The sequence below is a fragment of the Mugil cephalus genome, chromosome 21 (genome assembly GCF_022458985.1).
Source record: "Mugil cephalus isolate CIBA_MC_2020 chromosome 21, CIBA_Mcephalus_1.1, whole genome shotgun sequence".
Classification (NCBI taxonomy): Eukaryota; Metazoa; Chordata; class Actinopteri; order Mugiliformes; family Mugilidae; genus Mugil; species Mugil cephalus.
This window is the reverse complement of record NC_061790.1, coordinates 4,891,448-4,908,814: the sequence shown is the minus strand read 5'-3', so window position 1 is coordinate 4,908,814 and position 17,367 is coordinate 4,891,448. Positions and strand designations below refer to the sequence as shown.

General features: G+C 40.3%; 1 protein-coding gene across 3 annotated transcripts in view; it reads left to right on the top strand.

Annotated features, from left to right (window-relative positions):
• Positions 1-17,367, top strand: part of LOC124999006 (disks large-associated protein 2-like) — a 103,593-nt gene that overhangs the window by 61,908 nt on the left and 24,318 nt on the right. For 2 of the 3 annotated variants that reach the window (XM_047573737.1, XM_047573738.1), the window contains 3 exons: positions 1,979-2,196; positions 4,132-4,288; positions 5,805-6,024. In XM_047573737.1, the coding sequence (XP_047429693.1) occupies positions 1,979-2,196; positions 4,132-4,288; positions 5,805-6,024 (595 nt within the window). Of the gene's footprint in view, positions 1-1,978; positions 2,197-4,131; positions 4,289-5,804; positions 6,025-9,153; positions 13,783-17,367 lie in introns of those variants that run through there. The other variant, XM_047573739.1, reaches the window with a different exon arrangement.

Below are 17,367 nucleotides of genomic sequence, written 5' to 3'. Positions count from 1 at the left end.
TTTTTTTGTTCCTACTCTGGGAGTCGTATATACGAATGCATTTAGCCGTCATTATAGAAAACCTTACGATCAAAATGTGAAGTCAGATCATTATTCATATCTTAACTATAAGGCAAGAGTTTTAATTTCAAACATGTTTGCAGTGGTTTCTGTTTCTTCTGTATTGTATCTGCTTCACAAAGGTGTACTCTCACAGTACAGCCTCTGTCTGTTACTATCATCTTACGATTTAAGTCAGGAAGCATGCTCATTGCACTTCATCTGTGACTTACTTTGCACATTTCAGCAGGTGAGAACGTTGTGTCTGACACTACATAAGAATTAGTAACACAGCAGAAGATTCCTGCTCTGTAAAAAAAAAAATATCTGACTTTGGAGACACCTTTTTCCCTTCAGACGTATAGGTGTTAAGAGTTCAACACGGTATTGGAACACTGTCATTAATTAGCTGATTAAATTAGGTAAGTGTAAAATGTACTGCATGGTTAATTTGCATTAACACATACTGGTGATGTGGAAATAATGAATAAAACCTCAACACAGCTGTCTCTTAAGAGACACTCGGGAATAAAACTGCTTATTACTGTATGTTTTTTTTGAAAGAGAATTATTGTTGTTATGTATTAAAATATATACATTTCTTCATTTTTATTTTTTAAACTAAGAAATGTCCAAGCATTCATTTTCACAGTCCATCCCATCCAATGAATGGACTCCATAACCAAGACAGTGTTCATCTGTTGTGTTTGTTCTAATGCATAGGTCTTCAACAGGGGGTTTTGTGACCCCTAGAGGGTCCGCGGAGGTACTGCAGGGGGGTTCGCAAAATCTTTGATTGATTAGACTTTTTTATTTTACATTTCCCTATACAAATTTAAACTTCTTTAAATCCACATTAACATGAATGCAACATATTTTAGTAAAGGGATAAGGGAAAGCTTAATGATGAATGCAAAATGAAATGTATATTTATAAATAGCACTAGGCCGAGTTTAATATAGCACACTTATAGTAGGTAGGGGGTCCCTACTTAAGCTCTACATCATCAGTTTGGGGGTCCTTAGTCTAAAAAACATTGAAGACGTCTGCTCTAATGCTTTTAGTTCTACTTGCTCCTGCCCACGCCTACCTAATATGATCTGAAACTCATCTGCCTAAATGTCTCCAGCTGCCTCCTGCATGAGCTTTATTACAGAAAGAAGAATTAAAATAAGATCTGATTCTGATCCGTGGTAATTTCATTCAGATGTGAATGTGAATCTCTGGAGAGGTGTGATCTCTGCAGGGCTGTGTCACAGTTGATTAGATTGTTCCAGAGCGTCACTCAAGCCAAGTCACCAGCAAACGTGAATGTGAAACTAATCATTAAATGTGACACAAGTGTCCGGCATAAGCTCCTTTAAAGTTAACAACAGTCCAGTTCATATAAGCCGACTGCAATGTACTTCAGCGAATCATTACTGGAGAAAATTATGTGAATAGACTAAACTTGCAGAGCTTTACGCTTGAGATCTACTCAAGTTAAGGATCTTGTTAATTTTCAAAGCCACGTAAAGGCTTTTCCATCTGAAGCACGACACAAAGTGCCTGTTCATGGTGGCAGATGGGAACTTAGAGGAACCCACTGGGTCTGATTCTCCCGTGTGCGGTTGGGCTACGCATTGAGCTTGTTTAATTTGAGAGCCTGAGCTGAGAGGTGAATGAGAAACCGAGACCAGGGACGTGAATCAGCTTATCCAACTTCTTGCCCGCTACACTTCTCGCACTCGTTTGGCTAATTGGGCCCCGTTGTACTTGCAAATGATATCTCGCTTACACAAGCCTGTGCGAGCCTGATATTTTGTCTCTGAGCACAACAGCCCACTGTTACGTCTGCGCTCGAGCTGCATTGATTCTCGCTCCAGAAACATCTTATAAAACGATAACACACACCGGTTATGACTGTAGTATTAAAACGCAGCGATGTCATCTCCCACAGGTGCCCCAGGATGAGTGGAGTGGATACCCGGGTGATAAAGATGAGGAGATTCCTTGTCGGCGGATGCGGAGCAGCAGCTACGTCAAAGCTATGGGAGAGGTGGATGATGAAAGTGGGGACTCTGACACCAGCCCAAAGACCTCTCCACAGAAGGCCATTCGGCCCGACGCTCTTGTCCTCAAATCAGCCATGCAGAGACACCATCTAGACTCCCAAAGGTAGGCCTCCCTGTCCAGCTCATTATGTCTGTGCCACAGCTGAGTGTTGATTTAAATATTTTTCAGCTTTTTTCATGACACTGCTAATGGATTTATGGATGCTCAGGGGGCAAAGTAAGATAAAATCATGAAAAAGCCTGCAGTGCATTTCACACGTTTTTAGAAATTTAACGTTCTTTAACCTCTTGTCATTCCAGCCTTGCAAAAAATAACAACTATTTTTCAACATAAATTGAATGCTTTTCATGAACATATATTGGAGCTTATGCATGGTCTTAGTCTCTTTTGAAAGCCAAGAGTAAAAAAAAGTCAGAATCACTCTAAGTGGTGTTGTTCTTGAGTAATGAAAGTTGGCACACAGTTAAAAAATAGGACGTTGTTGGGTTTTGCCTGATTTTTTTTTTTTTGTTATGAAAAAATGTGTTGGTTGAATCCTATAATGGCTTTAATCAATGAAATCAGAGGAAAATTACAGATTACATGCAGCTTTTACTCATATACGACCCAGAGGAAAATTAAAAGGTTAAAATATATATATTACCACTCACTGTCTCGGGTTTTCTCTAGGTTCCACCTTAAAGTATTGCGTGCATCTCAAACTATTAATCATTACTGGCTTAAATTTTATTGTTTGATGCAGTTTTGAAGACAAAAACCCTAAGGACTGAACCTTGCAGTCAGTAGTTTGATAAACTTTCTTAATAAGATTTGAAGCTCTGTCTGGATTCCATCCATGTAAAACCGTTTGTTTGCTGATGCTACAACTAGTTCCCGAGATATTTTCATACGTGTGACATTATATGAGGCTGCTTTACAAAATAAAAGGGGCCGGCTATTGTGATGGTCCGCGCTATAATTTTACGGTTGCCGGGACAACTGTATCTGTTCGCTGTTTTGTGCTTAGTTCTCTGCTTATTATTTACAATAACACTATTAACTTGCTCTTCATTGTTCGCTAAGTGTTTGACCCGCAACTGCGTAATGAGGTTGGTTGTAGTAGTAGTAGAGCTCCAGTGAGTAGCGTAGTAACAGATGGGTTTGCATTTGTGACCTTTTTGAGTGTTTTCCCAGTACTGAACACAGGCTCTGTGGCTCATCCACGAGTCTGTATGAAAACCGTCACATTGACACAGTGTCAGACTCAGGGCAGCAGGCTGAACCGATAAAGCTGATGTTTTTTTAAGATGTAGACATTTATGCACTTTGCTTCTTAAAAACATGTTTTTTGTTGTTTTACGTTAAAAGGAATAATCATGCGGTTGACAAAAGCTTTCAGAGTTCAGTTTTAATACAACTTCACGGTTGTTTAGGAGGCTGCAGTCTGTCCATTAACCTGTACTGACATGTCTGTACTGTAAATCGGGGGGTGCTGCCTCACCTTCACACTGGAACTAGTTCCTACGGTTGCTCAGCTTTTTTTTTTTTTTTTTTTTTTTTCCAGTCACTATTATTGTTCTCTGTGACTGTTTGTTTTCATGCAGCGTGGCTCTCGGTTACAGCCAAATTCTGTGAACCTGGGGAGGCGTCATGCATCCGTCATCCCTGCCGCCACTCAGTGCTATTTCTGTTACCATCATCTCAGCGGGGTCCTGATCGCTTCTGCTTTAGTCAACAAACAAAACAGCCCTCTTGTTTTTTTGTTTTTTTTATCCTCTGGTGGAGAATGTATTAATCTCTTATTATTGTGGCTCTCATTGTTTCACTAATAAGAAGTAGAGTCAAGCTATACATGTTTGCAATAGAACGGAAGAGTCACAGTTTTCTCCTGAGACACTTGGAGCTAGACTAGAAGCTAAGTGACTCAAGTTGTTAAAAATAATGCACGGCTTGATTTTTTTTTTTATCATTTATCAGTTATGAATATTCAGCCATGAATGAGGAAATGCCACGCACGTAAATGCAAACCACATTTGAACTGTCTCTGTCCTTGTTCAGCCAAGGCTACCACTTGCAAACCACAAGAGACATGCGGCCCCACCCTAGCGTAACGCTGGACCCTGCCACCACCTTTCATCCCCCGCCCTTCCGTTCTCGCAACCAGAGCTACATGCGCGCCGTCAGCACCCTCAGTCAGGCTAGCTGCGTCAGCCAGGTGAGTCTGGAGCACCACGCACCGCACGGAGGCAACGTCTGCAGGCTAAATGTAAAATGTAAAAGTACTTCATTCATAGAGCACAAAAAAAAAACACATAAGAGAATAAGTATCACGACACTACTGGGTATTAAAAGCCAATCTAAATAAATAGGAGCTTAATCCAGAGCCTGGGTTGCAGCAAGGCTCGACAAGACAAGAATTAGAGCTTGTGTTTTGTTGTATTCTAACTAGTAACTTTGTGTAAAGGACAGCAGAGATATCCACTAATGAAGATCCACAGGTGTGTCCTTATTGGAGGTCCACAGGTGACTGTTAGCATGTAGCCACGCCATCTCAACTCAAGCTAAGTGCAGCTCTGGACTAGGAATAGATCAACTGATAGTTTACCTCTGAATCAGTCCCGTAGAGAAAGGTGAAGCTTTACATTATCAGATCAGAGAAAGGAGGAGTTTGCATCAGATATTTGGAATAGGTCACTGATAAATGATTTTTCCAAGCTGTTGTTGTCATGGCATGCAGGGTAATTATCTCATGTATTAAGAATACCAAAAGGAGTGGTCTGTTTTAGTTAACCGAGCTCATTCTTTTTGCCAAGTAAGGCGCTCAGTTAGATGCTAGGAAACAGTTTACTGTCTTAACCTCACAATACACACCGACCTTTTCAGGTACCCGCTTCTTTAATACCCTGCTATGAATCTATACAGTTGTGCGAGTCTGTTTTCTGGACCTCCGCGGTGGCACGAGAAAGACGTGGTTGCTACAGTGTGAAGATCTGTGAGCAACACAGCCAGCAGCAAAATCCTCTGTACGGACGAGAAGTAACAGGAGGAGAGATTTTGGCCAAAAAGAAAAGAAGGGTTGTACAGTCAGCTAACCGCCGGGGGCGCTAACACCCAGTTTAACAATAACGTTGAATCCCGACTCATTTTTGTATGAAATATAAATTTGTCTGGGAAATTCTAAAGTGATAAGGCAACAGGGCGTATTAACCTGCAACACAGGCCGTTGATTTAAGAATGATTTAGTTAAATATGTGAGTGTATATGATCCAAACATTATCCGAAACTTATACAGAGACTAGGACTACACAGAGCAGAATGAAAAAAGGGCAGATCCTTTTCATATTGACATGATGTTGTTGCATGATCTTGACATTCCTAAGGCACCTGCTAGAGTTACAAGTCAAAGAATTTAGGCAACAGTGTGTTTTTCTGCTTTGGTAGCATTTAATATACAGTATAGTATATCCTTGCCTTGGGGTTTGTGGTCAATTGAATGCTTTATAACTCAAAATGGATACTTTCTCTGCTGTTTTTGCTGTCATCTGCATTTTTTTATTTTTTTATTTTTTTCATTTGATCTGACATTTATTCAGTTTAAGGTCGAATCTGACAGTGGCGTTTCCTTATGCTAACACTCCTTCATATTTGCTGTGCAAAGGGGAAGAATCAGAGTGAGAAAGAGAAAGGAAGAGGAAAAATTAAGGACTGCTATTCCTGTTTTTGTCTCTCAGGTGAGTGAGACTGAGATCAATGGCCAGTTTGAGTCAGTTTGCGAGTCCGTTTTTAGTGAAGTAGAATCCCAGGCCATGGAGGCCTTGGACCTGCCTGGTTCGTTCCGCACTCGAAGCCACAGTTACCTCCGTGCAATTCAGGCTGGTTATTCCCAAGATGACGACTGCTTGCCTTCAATGACATCCTCCACTGTCACATCAACTCTCAGATCCACAACAGGTAAAACAATTCCCCCCCTAAACGAGAGAGAGGGCTTTAGACCACATATCCTCATACATCCTATACATGCGCACAAACTTGACATACCTACATATGTACAGTGGGGAACCCTTGAGCTTCAGAGATGCCGGGCTGAGTGATTCCTAGTTCTTTTCTTTGGAAGCTACAGTGTGCGTGTGTTTGTTTTGTTTGTTTTTTTGCCACTGCATATGCCCAACTGTTAAGATGGATTTGTTTGTGTGTTAATTTGCACGACCCCATGCATCGTTAGCCGAGCTTCTGGTTGGTCACTTGTGGTGTTGCTGAGCTATAGGTTTAAGGATACGGGCGGGATGGCGGGCTACCTTTCAGATGGCAACACGTGACCACAGTACACGATATCATAACACAGCACAGCTACATTACATGGCATGCCCCAAGAGGAACAGGCCTTACCCTAAGCATGTTAAACTGTGGTGTTATATATGTGTTGTGCAAAGTGAATTACTTTAGGGAGGGGGTGGTGTCCGGAACGGGCCAGGGGTAGGGGAGTGGTCGGATGTTGACATATCTGTGTTGAGGTCAAACCTTCTACCTGTCCTTCCCCTGCTCTGTTGTACCAACACGCGAGCACACACTTTGCAGATATTCGACCTAGTTACCAAATCTAGTTACCGATTTAAGGTAAGTCAAAAAAGGTCTAGAGGCTAGTACACACACACACACGCTGGTTGCACAAAGGAACTGTCTGCTGATGGCGTAGACACTACGGTTTGAGAAGCTTCTGTTTTAAAGAGTATTGTCGTACTGTGTTGCATGAAACTCAAGTTTCCGAGCCAAAATAAGTAATAAATGACTTTCAGTGTTGGTTTCAACAAGTTTCCAGTGGCGTACTGGTCTACTCCATTGCTAGCTCCGATTACCGTATGTGTTTTTGCCGCTTTTTAATACAATATGCACAGTATTCCGAGTGTTTGTGCGACACAGTGCGAGCAATACATCCATCGACGTAGCATTTCAGGCCCTTTGTGCAAGCAGCCTTCGCAGTAAGTCCCCCCACTAAGTGTATTTGGTGTTTGCCTGCAAGAGTAAAGCTATGAACCCTATTGAAACATTTTTTCTCTAATGACGTTGCATTTTAAAATATTCTGACTTGGCTCTCATTGTTTTTTGTACACTTTTCTGTCAATTTAACATTGGAGACGTTTGCACTTTTGCTCATTTTGTTGGCTTTGTTTTCTTGTTCAATCTGGATTTTTTTTTTTTTTTTACGTTTGTTTTTGGAATCCTTTCATCTTCAATTGGGTTTCCGTCTACAATTTCTTCGATGTGACAGAAGTACTGAGGATAAAGGAGTGTTCTCCAATCCCACCGTCTTATTTGCTGAACTCTGCTCCAAATCTGTCTGCTCTAACATGGGCTAAATTAAGCAGTTGACTGTACAGTATGTTGTGAAGTTGTATTTTTGAAGAATAGCATGGTGCATAAGTTAGAAGAAAATGTCAGATAAGGATAAGGACAAAAAAGCTCCCTAAATGGTGATTAGTTGTATAGAGTGCGATCAACCTTACATACTGTAAATGAAATCTGTCCTTTGTTTTACTTTTGCACTGTTCTGAGGGAGTAGTTCCCCTTAAAATTAGATAAAAATACCTCAGCCAGACTTACATTCCTGAAATCGCTTTTTTTTTTTATGTTAGTCCACTAGATTCTAATTAAACTGTAAGCAGCTAATGAACCAAACCCTGAGGCTAGTAGGCCCTTGAGTGGGGAAGGGATCCCATGATGCTCCATAGGGCAGACGAGCAGCAAACCCCTCTCCATTTGACCACCCGCCTCTTGAAGGATAACCAGGGGGAAAGAACAACTGGAGGCATCAGTGATGATTGTCGCAGGTATTTTAATGTTGACACGCATACATATATCTATGTATATGTGTGTTTTTGCACTGCCTTCTCAGTAAAAAAAAAAAAGAAATATATATAATAATAATAGACACGTAGAGTTTATATGTAGTCGGTAGAATTAAGTTATCTTAAGTAACAAACACGGCTCCAAACAACTCATAAAACCTCAGACATTCAAATTCAGTTTTCTCCAAAAACGCTGATCTGTACCACTGATTTACACTGATGGATGTGACGCTGGCTTTTGTGAGTTGTTTGCCGTGTCTCTATTATTAAGTGTCCTTAGACCACATTGTAAGTGTAAAGTGAACTTTTCAGAATGTTTTCATGTCGCACAACCATAAAGTAGCGCTAAGTGTCATGGCATTGTGAGAGCAGCATCTGCCTGCTGTACATGTGTGAACTTTTATTTTATTTCGTTTCTTTCTTTCCATGAAAATTCTTTCAAAGGCCACATGTGGCAAATTCTGACCCTTGGCATTGAGTTTGTCAGCTGTCTTCGACTGTGGGATTGCAGCCTCTCCCTGGTGCAGCTCCAGAGGGGGGGGAAGGGTGAGCCCTCTCCCCTCCATGGGTTATTTAATGCTCCACACGGTCTAATCAGCCACCTTGGACCTGATATGTTCAATAGGGTTCATATCTGCTTCTTGGCCCAGCCGGTTGTGATTCCTTTGCTCCCTTTACATCTTTTCTTTTTGCACAAAATGGCACATATTTCAAGTCGCCGAGAAGTCGTTTGATTGGGTTTTTTTGTTTTTTTTTTTGAAGAAAAGGGTTCTCGGAAAAAATGAAGTCATGATTTGATAATGATCTATGTGTTAATGTTTAATTCCGCTCTTTGTTGTGCTGTGCAGTGGAAAGATGGAAAGAAGCCTTGAGATGACTGAGAAGGCAGTGTAAAAAACATTGTTGAAAAGCCTACAGTATGTGAGTTTATTCGCGATACGTTATTTGACCGGGCAACGCAAAGGGGAGATAATCCAAAATATGACAAAAACCTGTTTCCAGAGTTTAAATAAATAAAATTATGTCAGAATTCCTGTTCATAAGTAATGTCTAAAACATGTTAGTAATTGAACATCACCCTCCACTGCTCCACCAGATACATGGGTACTCACCCCTTATCGAGCCCCTCTCACATACTGTATGCTTTCCATAGATATATGTCCGGATCAAATCACGCTCCAGCTGTTCCTTTCACCTTGAATGTCCTTCTGTTTGCATATTCACGTCTTTCTTCCAGAGGGATATGATGTTGTGGATGGCACGTCTTTACTAAATGACGACATGATAGAGGATGATGATGGTGCTAGCTCCTCTGCCTATGCGGAGCTCGAGAGGCTTGAGAGAGAGACGGCTGCTGCTCGCAGCCAGCACAGTACTAGCTCCACCGTAACAGCCATCTCTGTCCCGCCAGCATCCCCCCCTTCATACAGGGTCCCGGCCGCCTCACCCATAGCCACCTCTGAGGCGCCCGTCCCCCAGGCCATTCAGGCCTTCAAGGAGTCCGCCAACATGGTCGCTGCGTTCAACATGCAGTGGAAGGATGAAATCTCAGCGATGCGCTACGAGCTAGCGGAGCTGCGCAGGGACGTCTGCGGGGAACTGAAAACGTTCAACAGCAACTTCTTCAACTTTACTCAGTGCTACAACATGTGGACTTTGTGCCGGGAGCCCTGCAGCGACAGCACCACGCAAACGGACGACAGGGTGTCCGTGGGGATTCAGGCGGGCTCGAGCTGGTCCGTTCGACAGAACACGGAGGACAAGTCGGTGATGTGCCAACCGGAGCCGGTACCTTTCAGCATCATGGATTTTATGGACCCACCTCGAATTGAGATTATAGAGGGAACTCCGGAGAGCACTCCCGAGGGGTCCGGCAGCCCTGCCAGCCCTCTTCCAATAGAGGACTTTCCGTGGGAGATCAGCAAAAAGCAAGCGAAAAGCAAGCAACCGGAAACAAGTGGCCACACAGGCGGCCACAGAAGCGCCAGTCTGGAACTGTGGAGCAGGAAGTACACCAGTGGGCCCATGTCATACCTGTCTATGTCATTCTAATCATTCACATCCAACGCATACTGTAAAATGAGATGAGAAAGCCAGGGTAAGCTCCTGATATCTATCAAGAAAGCAGGGCGACGCTGTTGTTAGATGTCCCTTTACTCTATGCAGACACAGAGTCTGTCATCTCTTGAACAGGTTACAGTATTGTTCAAGCAATCTTTTAACAAGTGTCTTGCTTAGCCATGGAAAATAAGAGAACGACTTCGTTTGACACCAGAAAATGAGATGACCTAAGAATGTGGCTGATGTTCAGATCCTCAAGTGCCAACAAGTGCAACGATCATCCTCCCTCCCACTGTCTTAAACACCCAACCGTCACAGACAAAATCAATTCGAGTGGGAAAGATTGGAAATCTGAGGGATACTTAACGATAAAAAAAGTCAATAATCAGCCATTGCGTGGTGAGGCATATGTTGGTCTGTTTTCCAGTTCATTCCAGTTTCTCTTCATGTAGAAACATCTTAAGCACCTAAATATACTGAAAAAATACTGTGAAAAACTTTATAAACCCTAGTTTTTTAATGAATGCATCAAAGAGGAATACATTATTTAAGAATATATTGATATATCATTTACTTTCTAGCTATCCTAATCAAAGCATTCCTTTGCCATGGCCTTCATCCATTTTGTAGCCAGTTCCAGGTGGAAAGGGGCCTTTTGGAAAAATTTCCATCTTACAGAAATAGTGGTGACACGATGAACCACGCGGCATAAAGACTTTATGCTGAATTTAAAATTTAATAGCGCTGACAACAAGTTATTATAACCCCTAAAGAAAACTCTATTAACCTGGAACACTGTATGGATTGCGCTGTCTCGAGGCTCTGAGGACTTTGTCCCTGACCCAAAATTGTTTACTATGAACCATTTTGACGAACCACAGTCTTAACAACATGTGGAGAGTAAAACAGTGAGAGGCGTTCACAGCGATCACAAAAGTTTGAATGTATTGGCTTCGGTTCATTCTCGCACAAACTGCATCCATGTTCAAACTCTACATGTATATAAATGTACCATTTTGTATATAGAGAACTTATATTCAATACTGTTTGCGGTTACAAACATACTGTGTTCTGATAGGCTCAGAGGGGTTATAGTAATTGTGATCCTAAACCAAACCTTTTTTTTTTTCAGTCGTCAACTTCTGCCTCCATTTATTTCATCATGTCCATCACGTTTGTTGGTAGTTCATACCAGTGTTGACGTCTGACCGTTTATTTCTACGGTAGCGACTTCAAATATTCCCACTACATTTATTTATTTTTTTCTAATTTTGGGGGAAATTGTCTAACACAAACCACAAATTTGAGCTAAATTTCACCATATTAACAAATTTAAAAAATTGCATTTCTATTGCGAATGGAGGGTGGTGACGAGAGCAGTTCGTCGCCTCTGAAGGACGTTAAGTAGACAATCAGAGCCGCTGAGGGCCTCTACCTCTCCCACATGTCCCCAGAGGTTGCAGTATAGTACCGCTGAATGTACTAACACCGCCTCACTAGTGATGGCTTAGCTGGGCTCCTGTCAGACCTTAAAGGGTGGGGAGCCTCCAATCGACTGCTACATTTGGCCAACCGTTCATTTCGTCTGTCACTAATAAAGTTTGTTCATTAGCCGCTGACATTCCCCCTTCAAATGCTCATCCGCTCCCATCCGTCCCGTCGCACCAACACGGCGTACCAAAGTTAATACCGGGTCACGAAGGAGCCGAGGCCAGCGACAAACATCCCGAGCTTGACAGCACTTATCTTTGGACGATCACTGCAGCACAGGACCGTGAGGAAGCCTGTGACGTATCAGACCCCTGACTGAAATGTGAACCTTTCAAAAAGACTTTTAATAAAGGAGAGGAACTATCTCTTACTTTATAAAGAGAGTGGATCTTCTTCCCCCAACCCAACCCCACCCCATCCCCCCCTTTGCACGACCAAAAGACAATACTACCGGAAAAAGTGTCAGTTTGAAAAGATATCTACGTGGTTGTAGTAGGTCAGAGTTAAAGCTGAACATTTCCTTTTTTGAGTTCTCGCAGGACTCCATTCCGCACATGCGTTCAGGTGACACATTACACCTGAACTTAAATGCCTACTTAAACTAAGTGACGAGATTTTGGTACAAAAGAATAATAATAGGGACGGGATATGCTCGAGTCTGTTGTTGTCATTCTCTACTATTTGCAATACAGAATAAGGATTTTTAAAAGATTCTAAGCTATTTATTATATCGCGAACCCAAACAAAAGGAGTTATTTCATTACAGACTAGCATAAACCAATCATAAAAGATTTCAGTGAAAGGCATATGACTGTGACAACATTTAGCCTATAATCATTTTAATATATAAATATATACATATATATATATATATGAGAAAAGACTTGTATTCATATTTTTGTTTCTTTATGAATGGTTAAGAGGGGATTGCAGTGGCATTCCTAACTTACATCGTTTCCCATTGTTTGGGGAATGCAAACTAATTTACTAAAGGTGCTGAAGACTGGCCAGTCATGATGTCTCCAATTTACATTCATTCATTCTATGCAAGTCCTGTGTTCCTTGTTGTACGTCATTTAAATTCTTTGGCCTTGAGTAAGATTAGGTTTTTTATGTTAAACCTTCATGCAAAAGTCATCGGTGTCTAAAAATGGAAATGGGTTTTTCTGAAATTTAGCGGTGGCTCCTTGGAAAAAAAGGAAAGTCGTTTGGTTATTTTTTTGCATGAGCCACGTGCGACGCTGAAGTTTTGCTTTTCCAGCGAAAAACCGCTCGGTTCACATTTCTGCAAGAGAGTCGTCGGTGAGATTCCTGCAAGTAGTAGCATCCACGTGCATTGTGACGTCATACACAAAATAAATCAACATGTGTGTATTAATATTATTTACTGATCGCGGAAAAATTGGAGGAAAACGAAAAATCACCCGGGAAAATATAATTGGAAATGCTGTACAAAGGCTTAACATTCTTCTAAAGTTATATACAATTGAAGTGCACACCGGTTAGCGATTGACACCAGGAAACTCACCCATGCTATAAATAGATTTAATCCAGTGTTTCATTATCATTTCATTATTTTGCCCAAAGAAATTACCCTTCTATTAAAGCAAGTTGAAATGTAGCAAAATATGGATCTGTAAAGATCCAAATGTTATTTTGAAATGATATATGTGAAAGATAAACATTTAACAAAGAAGAAACAAAAGGGTATTTACAGTTATTTTTAACCATGCAACCATATTTTGTGTAATGAAATATACGATTATTTGTACGCTCTTAATTGTCTACGGTATCTAACATGTTAAAAGTATGTAGTGGATTATCCCATTTGTTTTCGTTTACATTTTGTTGTCATCCAGAGATCTGATGCAACAACTGTGCCAACTCTGTGAAGTCCAGTTATTAGGACAAAAAGGTTTTCGGATGGAATCTGATCTCACCTGAACCTGTAATACTGCTTGAATATAAATCTTTTTCTACCCTCGTGTTCTCTTTCTGCATTTATTCGAGGTGTCTTGGAGAAAACATGCTACTATGTTCATGTTGCAATTTTCAGGGATCTCAGACTGCATTTGTCAAGTGAATCAGATTTTGTCAAAAGTTATGAAGCATCCTTTTGAAGCCCATAGTTTAGCTTGCATTTGTTAGCTTATGATGATTTTGTTAAATGAAAACAGTGTTTTACTTTTTCTTTCTTTCTTTCCTTTTTTTTTTTTTTTGCTTATTGTGGTGTTTCTTGTGAATTTTCATTTGAAACTTTTATTGGCCTTATGTATTTTTCATAAATTGATATAAAACAATGGATTAAAATGTTTATGATGTTTATGTTTATGGCAATTTAAATGTCAAAATGGGGATCATAGCTTTACAACGGCATTCGAAACCGACTCACAGCCTAAATAGCGTCTCTGGCTACAAACTTAGTCTACACACATTAACACGCTGCAAAAACACAACATGGGCCTAGAGCAGTGTCTTTTCCTTTGACCCTGTAAATATGCTTTGCTTTTCTACTAAGCTATCACCTTTTTGTTCTTGTTTGTTTGTTCGTTTTCCTTTTTTTTCTGTTTCCCCCCCCATTTTAGGCGTCCGTAGCTTAGCTGGGGGGCGTAGAGAGTACGGTAGGTCTGGTAGGGAACCGCTTTATTACGTCTTATTTTGTATGTTGTTAATACAAGTTTTTTTCGTACATTTTGTCTGACTCATTGACATGTTTCACTTAGACAATAAGATAACCATAAGTTAAAGATGCCGTCGTGTATAATACATGTAAATGTTTTCATCTGTTTCCACACTGAACCCGGTGGAATTGTCAAGACTATGCCGTAGTCCCGGATAACGAATTCAACAAATCAAGAGAACAAAACATGTCTATATCTTGGCCTTGTGTTAACACACTGGCAAATTTCTGTACAGTATCTTCTGCATAACTGTTCCATTTTAAATGTGTCATGCACAACTGGAACATACCTTAAATGTGACGTGCATGAAGCCTTTTCCAAAGCTCGTAAAGGGATTCATTAGGGGTGCAAGCACTGAAAGTGGTTGGAACCCTATTGTTTGTGTTCAGATTTTTTATTAATTATTATTATTATTATTTGTTTTTATTATTATTTGTTATGTTTTGAAATTACAGTTCTGTTCCAATTCATTGGTATATAGAGGGTATGCATTGATGTCACTGCCGTCTTGGGCCACGCCCCCTGAGTGTCAAAAAACACAGTGAAATGTAGCAGTGAATGCAGCGAGACCTGGAATAATGTGGATTATCAGATCAAATTAAGGACAATTGGACCCGACACTGATCCATACAAACTAGTATGGGTTTGGAAAAGTGGATTAGCCTCAGTTTCAGTTAGTTTAAGTTAGTTTTAGGTCATTTCAGTTACGATAAATGTGGCTAAATATAAGATGCTAACACTAAGAGCTTTACTGAGAAGTAACGTTAGCCATACAATACTGTAGAGGTTAAAAGGATGACGAGGAGTAATCGTAATATTCCTTTTATTATTTTATTGTTATTCACAGCCCTCTAAGGTTTGACTTCATCAAAACAAAAAATAACATAAATTAATATTAGCTGACACTAAATGAGAACCACAACACCAGGTTTCTGTGCCTGGATTCCAGTAGTTTCGTCATAAAGCAGCAACACATTTACTTCTTTGGGAGTCGCAGGTATCTGTAAAAACATATCTCTGACTGCTTTTCAAATCTCTTGGTTCAGTCAGTCACACAGCAGCTCTTCACCTTTTTTTTTTTTTTAATTAATTTCACAATTTAGACGCTATTAAAGCCCATGGCTCAAACTAATGCTGCTAACCTCCATGTCACTTTTTGCCACTCAGCGGCCGTAACCATGGAGACTTGGCTGGCGGTGACGTCGCGTGCATACCCTCCGTTAGTAGCGATTCACTCTCTTGCTTTAACCATTTTGTACATTTTCTTTAAGCAAACACAGGGGAGTAAAATCAGCACACAGTGGTGTGTTATTACTGTAAATATTGTGGCATTCTCTAAGGCAGGTTATGCCCAACATAACAGCTTTTGTTCTACGTTCTACAAACCACCACAAATCAATGCTGCTGTAAGATTATGGAATTATAAAATGCCTCATTAGGTCCGTAGCCAAATCATCAGAGCACAGGTTTTTAGTTATTCTTGTTCCACTGTCAGTAAGAAATGTCGTCACATAGACAAAATATTAAACCTAACCATCAGCAAGCCTTTTTTTCTTATTAGTTTTGTTTTTTGTTTATTAACCAAGCTAGTGGGAAGGCATTGCATAGAACAAATTGGTCAATTATCTTTGCTTTTTGCAACTGATAGTGAGGAGACACTTTTTTAAGCTTCTTAAAGTTCAGAGAAAGTATTTTTTTTTTGTGAATTTGTTTTGAACATTAACCAATACTTCATCAGGGGTCAATGAAAAGAGAGCTTGTTTCAAAATGCTAGTTTCGGGCCATTGATTTGTATTGGTTTGTTGTGGTATAATCATACATAAAAGGTTAATCCACCTTGCATCCATGGGGGCATCACCACTGTATGTATATATGTATGTGGCTATGAGCAACATGTTTTACGGCAGAGAGAGAAAAAAAAAAAAAAAAAAAAACGGCGACACGAATCTACTACTTTTGTAACTCCAGCGGAAAGCGTTCACCTATACACACGCAAAAGTCCTGCTAGCTGTCCTACGTCAAGTCATCCATTTATCCATTCATTCATCCATTCATCCATTCATCCATTTATCAATCCATCCACTCCATCTTTGCATCCATCAAGCTCAGGACTTAAGGAAATATCTCTACAATGGTCAGATTAGGGATAGAAACAAATCTAAAGTATTAGCATGTAAATTACAAACATGTTTTACTTTATGCAATGAATTAAACTACAGTCATTTTTTTGTTTTTTACATTTTGCACACAGTATATACACACTATATAAAACAAATAACTCATTTAGTCTGCTCTCACAGCTTAGACGATTATTGTTTTGTAATTTCTAGATAAAGGATACAGCGATTTTTATGCTAGGCAAAAAACGAAGTCATAACAGAAAGGAGTCTGAACGTTAGTGACAGACCTCACATCCGCCCTGTCACATCGTCAGCCCCCATGCTCATGTACGCAGCCCGTCAGTCACCCGCACGCCATTTACCCCACAGTTCACCCTGCCCTGAGTAAGAGCAGCATCTTACCAGCCTCTTTACCAGTCCACAACTATGGTAACAACAGCCTCTGGCACAAATGGAGGGAGTCGGACGGAGAGGAGACACTGTCAGAACTTTTTCTGCGAATCTTTTCTGAAATTTATGTCATGAACACAAAGGAGGAAAAAGGTTTGAGAGGTCTTGCTGAAAAAGCACGAGAGTGAAGGTCTGTTACTCATTTTTCTACCCCTGAACTACTATGAAATGGCGTTGGGTTAAACTTTACATAAAGTCCATGTAAGCACCGTAGCTTTTTTTTTTTTTTTTTTGTCGTACCTGTAAAATCAATTCGGCACCAAAACATAAAAAAAAAAAAACAAGTAATTACATTTTCCAAAAATGAGAATAATTGCATTTTAACTGCAGCCGTGTACTTACACTTCATGTAAAGTATGGCTCAAGCTCGTGTAATCTAATACAAAGAGAAATATGAAGGCAGTAAATTGGTTGTAGAAGTAAGTGGGGTCAATAGATAATACGATTCGGAGAACGGAGATTTTCAACTAAAATGCAGGTCGTCCTCTTTTCAGTTTAAAAACATGTTCTTTGTCTGGGTCTCTCGGCACATCATGTCTGATTTTTCTTTGTTTCCTTACTGTCTGAACCTCATTTTTGTTACCGCCACAAAAAAAGAATTACAAAAAAAAAAAAAAAAAAAAAAAGCCACTTGACAGAGACTTAAAT